The sequence below is a fragment of the Limulus polyphemus genome, unplaced genomic scaffold (genome assembly GCF_000517525.1).
Source record: "Limulus polyphemus unplaced genomic scaffold, Limulus_polyphemus-2.1.2 Scaffold1720, whole genome shotgun sequence".
Lineage (NCBI taxonomy): Eukaryota > Metazoa > Arthropoda > Merostomata > Xiphosura > Limulidae > Limulus > Limulus polyphemus.
Genome location: NW_013667330.1, coordinates 213,927 through 226,296, shown reverse-complemented (window position 1 = coordinate 226,296; position 12,370 = coordinate 213,927). Strand labels below are relative to the sequence as shown.

The 12,370-nt window shown below is 32.1% G+C and overlaps 1 protein-coding gene across 1 annotated transcript in view; it reads left to right on the top strand.

Moving 5' to 3' along the window:
* LOC106464689 (protocadherin Fat 4-like) overlaps positions 1–12,104 on the top strand; it is a 32,217-nt gene extending 20,113 nt beyond the window's left edge. Inside the window, exons 9-15 of the mRNA XM_022392461.1 lie at positions 1,978–2,033; positions 2,338–2,422; positions 3,013–3,144; positions 5,597–5,655; positions 6,869–7,147; positions 8,495–8,954; positions 10,110–12,104. Coding sequence (XP_022248169.1) covers positions 1,978–2,033; positions 2,338–2,422; positions 3,013–3,144; positions 5,597–5,655; positions 6,869–7,147; positions 8,495–8,954; positions 10,110–10,196 — 1,158 coding nt within the window. The 3' untranslated portion in view covers positions 10,197–12,104. The remainder of the gene's footprint in view (positions 1–1,977; positions 2,034–2,337; positions 2,423–3,012; positions 3,145–5,596; positions 5,656–6,868; positions 7,148–8,494; positions 8,955–10,109) is intronic.
* The last annotated feature ends 266 nt before the right edge of the window (positions 12,105–12,370 follow it).

The window sequence follows — 12,370 nt, the reverse complement described above, 5'->3', positions numbered from 1 at the left end:
TAATGTATAACAGTACACATTCACAAGATATGTAAATAGTATTCTTGCTCTTCATTGGATCGTTAGATGATTTGGTGTGTACTAACGACTATACTATGCTGTGGCTTTTTAACATATTGTCATTATATTCGAACCAAATCCTTGTTTTAGAACAGTAATTTTTAAGGGCATTGTACTCGAAATGTTTCATGTAGAGGTTCTTGATTAGCAGAGATAGTGTTTAGACCATGAATAGATTTTCTTGTTGTTAGTAGTATTTATTTTCATGTTGAAAGTATTTATTTTTATGTTGAAAGTAAGCTGTGTTGATACCAAAAGTTGCCAATTATTTTTATCGTGAAGATTGTCAGTTGACTGCGTTTCTTGAAGTTATGTGGTTTTGAAGCTCTTGGTGGCGTATCTGTAGTTTTCAAAGGTTGGTTGTTACGTTAGTGAATCAGTTAGAACCATCGAAGCTAATCATTGTCTTATGAGATTATTGTCGTTGATTTTATAATCTCTACAAAGTGTACTGAGTTTTTTAACAAGTGAGGATGTTTTACCTGTTAATGGTGATATTATAAACAAAATATCTAGGTAAGGGATGGTGAATCTTTGCAGTTAACTACGAGACAAAGAGAATAGGCTTACTGGGGAGCCCCCCCCCCCAGTAGTACAGCGGTATGATTGCGGACTTACAACGCTAGAATCCGGGTTTCGATACCCGTGGTGGGCAGAGCACAGATAACCCATTATGTAGCTTTGTGCTTAATTACAAATAAACAATAAACTTACTGGGGAATATTAGGTGTAGGATGGTACTATGGTGTAATATAAGTTGTTTGACTGTTCCTGCAACAAGTTATTTTTTATGTTTCTCGAGTAGTTGTTTGTTTAATCTTTTTTCTTCCCTGTGTGGCCGTTGATGGTAGACTTCATCTTCTTGTAGTGGCTTTCTCCATCTAGAGTTGTTCTCCAGTGACTTGGCGATAAGTCTGCAGGATTACGACGCTAAAAATTGGGTTTCGATACACATGATGGGTAGAGCACAGATAGCCCATTGTGTAACTTTGTGCTTAATAACAAACAAATCACAAAACCAAACCAAAATCAACTAACGTTTTGGCGCATTCCTCTTTGGTAGAAATTTTATGGTGAAGTGTTGTCTTTCTTAAAGTTCGCCGAAGATCTTTTTTTCTCTTAGTTTGATGTTATAGTGGCTTTTACGTTTTATGGCTTCCTGAATTGCTGATGTTATTTTGGTTATAAATTCTTATTTTTCCTCTTCTTGTAGGCTGTATATCATGTCTTTTGCGTTTGTAATAATGATGGTATAGTAATAAAAAATAATAGCTAATTGATCATTTGACTTAAGTGAGGATATAGGACTACTAACCACGACAACAATTGATGTACGATTTCCACAACTTTACTCTACTACTAGAATTTACTGTTGCTCTTTTCTTAATTTTAATACTCATTCCATAGCTACGTAAACACACATTTTTACAAAGGAAAACTTTATCAAACTATATAAGTTATAGTAACTAAACTACCAGGACCCGTTTTGTTTTAGTTAATGTTGTTTAAGAAGTAAATTCAGTAAAAATTATCTGTAGTCATATGTACCTTCGGGCTTCCAAGTATGATTTTGCAATTTGAAGAAAACGCCAATCACAGAATCAGTTACAAAAGTAAACCTGAACATGAAATTTTACTGAATCCGCATTATTCAATTCCTAGAAATTTGTTTCCTCAGCACATCAAGCACGTTTTAATATTTCACCAGTTTTATAACAATACGTTTTTTTTTTAAATGCAATAATAATTCAATTGCAAAATCATTCGAAAACCAAATAAATTGAAAGTAAGAAAACTATCTATTTAGGTAATCTGTTGAAATTACTTTTAGTATCAAATCTAATATTTCATTCCTCATTATTTGTTTGTTTTTCACCACAAAATTATTCAATAATTATCAATAATATATTTTTTCAGAATGTTCGATTTCAGCTGTTAGATGATCCAGATGAACAATTTGCTGTAAGAAACACGTAAGTTGAAATGTTCTGTTTCATACTGCTCTTTTATTAATTAAACACGGATTGTATTCTGGAAACCATTTATGTACTGTGTTTAAATATATATAAAAAAAAGTATTTGCCAGTTTTACTATAGGTCGCCATCTATTGAGTTTGATTAAAAGTTTTTCGTAATTATATTTTCAGTTACTTTGTTATTATGAATAGCTATACATATAAAATCTTCTAACAAAATGTCTATAATTTGCTTTGTTGGAGTAGCATTTATATTTTCTGAATGCCAATGATAAATATTATTATTTCATGTTGTTTCAAGTGGTGAGGTCATTATTGCAAAGCCTTTGGACTTTGAAAATCAACAACAGTTTGCTCTTCGTGTGATGGCTTCAGATGGTCGTCAGGTTTGTTATCTTCTGTTTCCATAACAAAACAATCAACTTCATAAAAATAGAATATGTACAAAGCTGTAACTATTTTGAAGATTAATTATTCGTGTATATTATACATCGAGTTAATTTATATCTGTTTTACTCTGCACAAGTGGAAAATTCTTAATCAAATATGTTTTTCGATTTAAAATGATGTGAAAAAAGGAAAATGCAAAGTTTTAATTCGTAATAAATTACACTTTTTGAAATACATATACACCAATTGAGACGTATAATATCTTTGTTTCTAAAAAGATGAAAAAGGAGGGGAAGAACTGTGAATTAAATACGTTTTTCACACATTTAAGTTCAGTAGTTTCCTGTAAAGAATACTCCCTACGGTCATCAGAACTTTAAACTTAGATATTTAAAATCTTAACTTTTGTCTCTAGTCACGATAATTTAAAATACTCACTACAACATCAATGACATTCAGATTATTTCTATTAATTGTGTCAAGTTTCTTTCTTACGTATTATATTTTTATGTGTATTGGTTAATTATAGAGTTTAGATATCTAAAGTTCTTCTTTCTGCTTTTGTTTTTTCTAACTTTCTCTCTAGAGTGACGTGGCTTTACTGAATATTACTGTTATGAACGTTAATGATAACGATCCTGTCTTTATGGAGTCACAGTATACATTTTTAGTGAAAGATTCAGAGATTCGGATTGGAACATTGGTAGGGAAAGTAGAGGTAAGTGCGTTCATACATCAATTTTAAGTTGTAATTAGTTGTATAGCAAGTAGAATCCTATGAATCTGACTGATAAAGGTTTAATAAATCTTTAAATACGGATATTTTACTACTCGTAAACAAAATCTTTTCAAATTCTTGATTTATTTCAGAGCAAAGCCAGATTATGTTATCTGCCGCGGAGAATCGAACACATGATTTTAGCGTTGTTAGTTCGTATTCTTACCGTTATCTCATCGGAGGCCGAATCTTTTCAGAACAAACGCATGGTTTACCCATCAGAGTTTATCATCAAATATGGCTCTCTAGTATTGTAATATACAAAGTGAATGTAATCTCATCATTCAGGATATTAGATTATCCAGTAAATAGAAGTAAAAGATGAAATCAGATAACGTAGACGATAAATCTCATACTTAATATCTGCAGCTTTCCACGCTTATGTATAGATCTCTTCTAGTCATTCAGTTACCGAACCCGGTTGAACTTTTCTAAGGTCGGTAGATGTTATTATTCCATGTTTGTGAAGGTTGCGTCTATTTTGAGTGCATATCTTTCGAATGAGAGAGATATGAAAGTTGAGATACTTGAAAAAATAAAGTTACAACGATATTAAATATATCTTTCAGATGACTTCATCTTGACATTATAATCTTAACAGGTGTCCTACTTGATTATATGCACGTACTACATTATCCCATGCACTGGGGAACCTATCTTGAAGCAAGAAAATTTAAAATAGTACAAGTAAAGACATTTTGTGATTTGGCTCTTCCTTTACCTTTTTACACATTATTTCGATAGTTTTATAGCAGAAATCAATATTCTACTAGCCTGTAGCTAACATGATTAATTTTGAGGTATAGACCTGGTTATTTTTTGTTTAAAGAATAATCTTGTGTTGATATGTGAAGGTTTAATTGAGTTCTTTCAAAAAGGTACCCGATATCGATCACTGTACATGATTTGTTATATAGATGAATATGTTACAGTTTAGTGTTACTGACGTAAAGTTAAATACTAAAGTATTTAGGAATTTACTGTAAAAATTAATAAGCGACTGTATTAATGGTGTAATTGTTAAGCTTTTGTATAACTAAACAACTAGAAATCTCAGCATTCTTTAACGTTAGAGTTAACCTTCGTTTAGGTAGAAAAAGTGAGGGTGAAAATATGCTCGTTTGCTGTTGTTTTTATTTTCAAATACATTACTGTTCAATATCCATGGTGAAAAAGAAATCTTTAACACAAAAACAAATTGCTGTTCATTTAAACTTCAGGAAATGATTCAGTTAGATACAGGACTTCTTTCAAGTGGGTTTTTACGATATAATTATTCGTGTTCCTGTGACAAGTTTTTTTGGTTTTTCTATTTCATAATAAGTATTGAATTAAAAACCTAGTATATAATACTAGTACAGTGAACGAACTTTGACCTGGTATATAACACTAGTACTGTGAACGAACTTTAACCTGGTATATGACACTGGTACTGTGAATTAACTTAGACCTGGTATATAATACTGGTACTGTGAACAAACTGAAACATGGTACATAATACTGGTAAGGTAAACAAAGGAAACCTGGTACATAATACTGGTATTGTGAACAAACAGAAACATGGTACATAATACAGATAAGATAAAAGAAAAATAAATCTGGTACATAATACTGGTAAGATAAAGAAATAGAAATATGGTACACATAATACCGTTACTGTGAACAAACATCAACCCGGTACACATAATAGTGGTACTGTGAACAAACAATAAACTGGTACGTAGTACTGATGCTGCAAACAAACAATAAACTGGTACATAGTACTGACGCTGAAACAAATAATAAACTGGTACGTAGTACTGAATTGTAAACAAATATAAACCTTGTATATAATACTGGAACTGTAAACAAATATAAACATGGTACATAATACTGGTACGGTAAAGAAACATGAATCTGGTACATAATATTTCGAATGTTTCACAACAACAACAATTTTTTTAAGTTATAGATATTTATTTACTAATACAAAAGTAATTCCGACATATTTTACCTGTACAAGTTAGAAACTTTTTTTGCTTGTTTAGTATTAACTTAGGTAGAAAATAACAATACAAACCAACCCGGTAATAAGTATGGCTAATTAAATATATTATTCTTAACGTTCCTTTCATGTAAACTTATATTACAAACTGCAAAAAAATACCTGATACTTTTCCCCCTTCAGCGATTGTAACCATTTATTTTTATTTTAAGATTGTATCTTGTTGTGGCTGTATTTGTTATTTGTGAGAGAAATATTCTTTTGCTTCTTAAAGAACTAAATTCTTGCATAAAACACCTTATTAGGTTGATTATGTTTTTTGTGGTCTCCAGATAATGAAAATTATAGAAACATTTAATGTGCCATATCTTCATATAATAACTTCAAACATGACTTGTATTTGAATAGGTTAGGGATGGTGATATTGGTGACACAGTGGACTTAAGTATCAAGGGACCATTTTCCAAGTGAGTTTTGACATTTTTTGCCACAAATTAATAGCATTATAGGGCAAATGTAAGATTTTTATTTTTAATAAATAATGATATTCATCTTAATAGAAACGAATCAGATCTTTCGTATGAGTGGTATCGTATTCGCTTTATTCAAAATTTCGAAGAGATGCTGATTTAACGTCGGCTTTAGTTTAACAATTGCCAAACTCTTTTGGACATCACTGCTTGTTCTCAGTTATACTATCATAAAGTTTTAAATTGTAGCAGCGACATTACATTTTGTAGAAACCTTTCGTACGATACTTGGCGCATGCTCAGGTTCACCAAGAACATACAATGATCGGTGGTCAGTCTAATGGCTTATACGTTTTATAGGCGAGTTCAGATACTCGCGGTGGCCACATTGTGTAGCTTTGTGCTTAACAACAAACAAACGAGTGGACAACCAATTATTTGACGGAGGAGCCTACATGCTCTTCTGTATAGTCAGAACATATACATTTATAGATGCTAAACGACCGCTTATTCTTTTAAAGCAGATTGAAACACATACATGCCCCTTGAGATAGAATCTGCATAGGATTGAAAATAACTTTCTTTTAATACAAATCATTTTTTGTATAGCTTAAATAGCTGCTTACAATCCTGCAAATAATATTCACAAGAACTTTCACTAAATTCACTTTCAATATTCTAGGAGCAAAACTACCGGAATGAGTATACAGTCCTGAGGAAGTCGGTTTGTGACATAAACTAATTTTGAACTATCTGGATTATTACGGACTAAAGTTTACAAAAAAAAAGGCAAACTGGAGATGAGAACTTAGCAATTCCTGTTGCTGTTATGTTAGCAAAAAGCTACACAATAGGCTATTTGTGCTCTGTTCACCGGTGAGAATCGAATACTGGATTTTAACATTGTAACTCTAAAAACTTCCTGTTGACTCACTGTAGAACTAGAAATTGCTAAATTAAAGCAAATTTGAACTCAAAAGAACTCAGCGATACCCTTATATTACAATTATTCCCTGATTTATAATAATGATAAGACACATAGATTTTGTTTAAGACTTAATGTTGTCTGTAACTTTTAATCAAATATAAAAACAAACGGGGATGAAACATGTGGTGCTGTAGAGACTTGTCAATATGTATTGAACTATTATATCAGAATTGGTATAGAATTAATTAACATTTTCTTGTGGATTGTTGTTGTTTTTTCTAGGGTTTTTGCTGTTTCTAATCGAGGGGAGCTTCGAATTCGAAATCTAGAGTTTCTCAACACTAGTGTCTGTCACGTGTTTATCGTAGCCACAGATAATGGAGTCCCTCCACGCCAGACCAGTGTTCCTGTAACTGTTCAGTTTCCTGAAAATATGCTGTTAGGAAGTGTAATGAAACCCAATAGAAAAGATAACCCCTTTGTACTGATGGTTGTTTTTGGTGTCTTACTGGGAACACTGCTTGTAGTAATTGTCACTCTCACGATCTATATTTTGAAAAAGTACGTATAAAAGGCTAATATAATGTATAATGTTTGCTTTTGTTATTTAATCTGTTTTTCTGTTGTTGTTTTTTTTCTGGTCCCTTAGTTACCTGAAGCTGTAATTTTGCGAAGAACTGACATACCGGAGGAAAGAAAAGTCAACTTTACAAGATGAGTGTTTTGCGGTGTACATAAAAGGAAATGAAACACGTGTTTCGTTTCCTTGATTTTTCTTATTGATTTTTTTTATGAAAAAAAAAACGACCACATTTATTATAAATTTTGCGGTATTCCTTTACACTATACTATGAAACCATTAGTTTTTAATTTCTGGAATACATATATTATGTGTTTGTGAAAGGTCTAGCTAGTACGATAAAATTACTCAATGAAATGCATGTATATAAGTAAATTGAATAAATTATATTAAAACGATTTTGGAGCCTCACCCCGTCGTTACAATCCAAGTCGCAACGTCCGATCATGCTGTAACTGATGCCCGTGCATCTTGATAATATCCATGCAGCGTAGTTTCCATTGCAAACGTTTCTGTGATAAGGCTGTCATGTAAAGAAAAAACACCACTACTCCCTTCATGCTTTCCATAAGTCATATGATCTACAAGAACGACGGTTTCCAGTTCCAGTTTCAATAGAAATCCATCGGCTCTGTGTCTAATGACTTGACCGTTACTTATTAGTTTGGAATAGCCTGAATATCCATTTTATTTTCAATCTGCTTAAAGTATGAGACGGTTAAATGGAAGGTATGATTGAAACCCTCATATTGGCGAACCTTACCATGATGACTTTGCTTCCTCTTGATAATTTTAAACATTGTTGCATGGGGCACGTAGCATGGACGGCTTTTTCCACTGACCTTTTTGTTTGAGGATTTCTCCTGTTACAAAACGCCGAACTTTGCAGGTCACTTTCTGGTTGACCCTTATTCATAGAGTTGATCCCCATTCCTTTATTCCCAACACCATTAACTACAAGGGATATCCCCGACTTATAAATTCTAAATCCTCGATCTGAATATATATTTTATTATTCGAGTGTATTAATATTTGGCGTCGGAGGGCTGTTACGTACATTCTAAAAAGCGATCAATTTGCCGTGGCATCGCACTACCTAAATAACACCAAACAGTGTAAAAATTTAGTTCTGATACATGTCGTACCACCACGACTTCATATTGGCTGTGGTTGTCACGTGACATGATTATTTGCATACTTAAGATCGTTTTAATATAACGTACCCAGCCCTCTGTATTTTTATGGGTATGTCTACCATTTATTTACGACTTCCTGTTCCATAGTTAATTATTTAGTGTATCTTTTTATATCTTTTATATGTTCTCTAGTAAACAGTATCGTGATAGACTGCCAACCATTATGACTTCCAACGGTCAACCTCCCATTAATAAAATGTCCAGTTATATGACCACCGTCCATCCAAGTAGAAAACCTCCAGAACAGCCCCAGTCCCAAACAAATCCTGTTGGTGTGGAAAATCCCATCTTTAAAATGTCTAACCTAAGGGAAGCAGAGGCTACAGATGCTGCTATACCAACAGATCATCATTCTGTGAAGACAAGCCAAAGACAAGAGAGTGGCTCTAGAGGTCCACTCACTCACGCAGGGCATCGTCAATCTAGTCACGAGACGAGAGGGGAAACTTCGCAGGAAAACGTCGCCAATGGTCATGTCAGAAATGTAGTAAAGAATCCCAATCATAGTAAAATTCACAACATTCATTGGCCAAATGGATCCATTCCTCGAAGAGTAAAGAAACTAAGTTGGGAGGACGAGAGAACTAACATGGTAGGTCACTTTTCACAGCATCAGATAACTAACATGGTAGGTTACTTTTCACAGCATCAGAGAACTAACATGGTAGGTTACTTTTCACAGCATCAGAGAACTAACATGCTAGGTTACTTCTCACAACATCAGAGAACTCACATGCTAGGTTACTTCCCACAATATCAGAGAACTAACATGGTAGGTTACTTCTCAGAATATCAGAGAACTAGCATGGTAAGTTACTTCCCACAACATCAGATAACTAACACGCTAGGTTACTGCTTACATCATCTGAAATGTAATTTCTTTATAGATTTTAGTGGCAGCTTAGTATGCAAGATATCTAAATTTTTTGTACTATTTATTTGATATTTTCTTTTATCAATGGTTCCTGTTATGGTTATATTACCCTGTCTCCATTAATGTTTTATTTAGTAATGATAACTTGCAGTCCTTGGAAAATGAAGCAAGTTCCCACATAAAAACAAATTTGTCACTGATGGCCCAGTAATGTGCTAGTAAAATGTTAAAATACTATATCTGTTTTTTATAATCTTTCTAACTTTATGGAAATTTGTGAAAGTGGTTAAGGAAATATGATCACAGAACGTACCGTAGTAATCTTTATGAGGCTTGTTTTCAAATTGAAATATGTTTTCTAATTTCCATTTCTTCTTGCATCTATCAACCTGTAGCTACTCTTATTTAAGAACATTATTTAATCAAACTGAAATCTTTATATAGAAAATCTTCCAAGAATTTAGTTTCGAATAATTATTATTTCTAAAATTGCATTACCTTTTTTGGGAGTGCCAAAAGTGATAGCCTTCAGAACGTTGTAAATTGAAATTTGTTTTTTTAGAAACAGCAAAACATTTTAAAGTAATCAAAGGACTAATATTGATGACTGCAAACTGCGTGTAATTTTTAGACAAACATCTAAGTTCGTTAACCTATTGGCCTATGATGATAAGACAGATTATCTGCTTATGTTTAACATTCATTATTATGTATGAATAGCTATTTAACTTTAATAATACCAGTATTTTGTATGTTTCTGCTATTTAATTTGATTCACCTTAAAGAAACTTTGGTTTAATCCTAGTTTTGATCATAGTATTAAATATAAGAGCACTAGTTCCATCCCAGTATGTATGTTTATTTTACTTTCAGACGGAACTCGACCCAGACGTTAGCGTAACACCTTTACCCAAGTCATCACAGTCAGATGGGCGCCCGGATCTGACCATGTACTTCTGATCCAAGTGGATGAATATTTATCCGAACGTTAGCTAAATACATTATTGTTGTATTGTACTGGTATAAAACTTTGAGTCAATGCCATCGTACAGTTTTTTGTTTCTCTAATGAGTAACATCATAACTAGGTTGTTTATGCGGTTAAGTAATTCCAGCTGTCCATCTTTTAATGGGATCGCATTTGTAAAAACTTGTAACCTTGATAATATTGAACAGAGTTGTAATATTACAGTTGTGTACAATTTGAAATCAATGAAAGTGCATATATTTGTAGAGAATAACTTTAACTCTGTTTATAAAACGTCACAACTTAATCCTAGGGAATTTAATGAATCACTTTTGACCCGATCCAAATCTTGATTTAGAATAACATTTACTGCTTTTATGTAGCCTAATAATCAGATTTAGTTTATGCTTAATTATGATAAACAAACAACAACGCTATTTCAAAAGATGCTATTAAGATATAAATAAATTAAATGAATTGCATTTGTAAAGAAAATGAACATATCATAAAAATGTAAATTTCTTGGTTTGGGTGATGTTTGTTAACTCTTTTTTTTCGTTTCTTTGAACAATAAGTGCCAACACCACTTGTTCTCAAGCTAAAAATACAAATACAGTCGCTTAATTTTCGTCCGTTTGTATCTGTACTACTTACTTCACTATACTTGTAAAAAGTGTCATGAACAGCTCAAGTTATTTATCATATTTCTATAAAAGTATATCTGTAAAAATATTTAAAGGATCAAACTTGTAGATATTTTTGGTGAAGTGAATGTGTTTGAATACATGTTATTTTTGAAAATCTCATAATTGTCGAACTTCGTGGCATTTAATTACTAAAAACTTCTTTCTTGTTAGGCTGCTACATTGAATAATATATCTAGTAGTTAGTTTTAACTGCTATTGATTTCCCGAGATCAAACGTTTGGTTTGAATTTGTCTTCACATGTTCTTACCCATTTACTTTGTTTATGGTTATGTGTCACTGAGATGAAATGTAAGTTGATGCACATTCAACCGCACTTGAAATCGGAGTACTCGAACCATGATTATAGGAAACACCTGTATCCATTTTATCTATATGGGAAAGAAATGCTCAAATTTATATACTGTACTTGGAAGGTTAATTTTTGAACTGTTAGCTCTAGAATTCCCAAATGGATCCTGGACTTGATGGGATCGTTAAACATGTTTTTCTAAACTGTTTTGTGGGTCCATGACATTTTTTGATCAAAAAGTCCCCAATAACAGTAAAAAGTTACATAAAAGTATTGTCAATGTTATAGTTAATTCCATCATTTAATGCATGGGGTCTTTATGTATTTTACATAAAAATGTGTAATTTCATCAAATTCTTTGATCAGTCTCTCACAGAGATTCTTGTAATAAAGAGAAACATATAATTATATATATATTAATATGATACGTTATGTGGATCCCACCAATAATGAACGGCATTTTAAAAAAGTCAGTGATTCGAAGATTATAATTACTAAGAAAAGGAGATATAAAAATTCGCAGAAATATTTTTAAGATTGCATTTAGATTTTCTGAGTGCTTCCTGGACATTCTCATATCCTTAAGATCCAAAAGGAACAAAAATAGAGCACATTTTATACAAGGTTTGTCAAGAATAAACGTAATTATGTTTAATAAAACTTCTAGAAGCACATCTGATTTGCTACATGGAAGTTTTCATAGCTTGATCAACGATTTTTTCAGTAAGTTAGTTTCTCTGAAATACATAATTTTTGTTGTAATTGGTGATATATAATAATTGATAACTAATCTGAAACCATATCTAATGTCAAGTTTTTGTATAGTTATGTTGCTGTGAAATTATATGATTTAACGGATATTTAATGTATATTAAAAAACCTGAAACCAAAACTTGTTCGAAAATAAAGATATGAAACTAAAGTTATTTAATTTATTTTTGTCTTTTGTATGTTTCCAGCAGATCTTTAGCTAATGAATAAATAAAGCTAAATCACGAATTATTAATACTTTACTTATAAAAGTGTGAAATATGTAGAGTGAACACCCACTTCTCTTTGCCTCCGGGATACTTAGACCTGAAAAAAATTTGGTAACAGTAGTCAGCAGTTAACAGAAGCCTTATACTATGTATCCAGTATGTATAATAAATTGGCATAAATAGTTCAATAT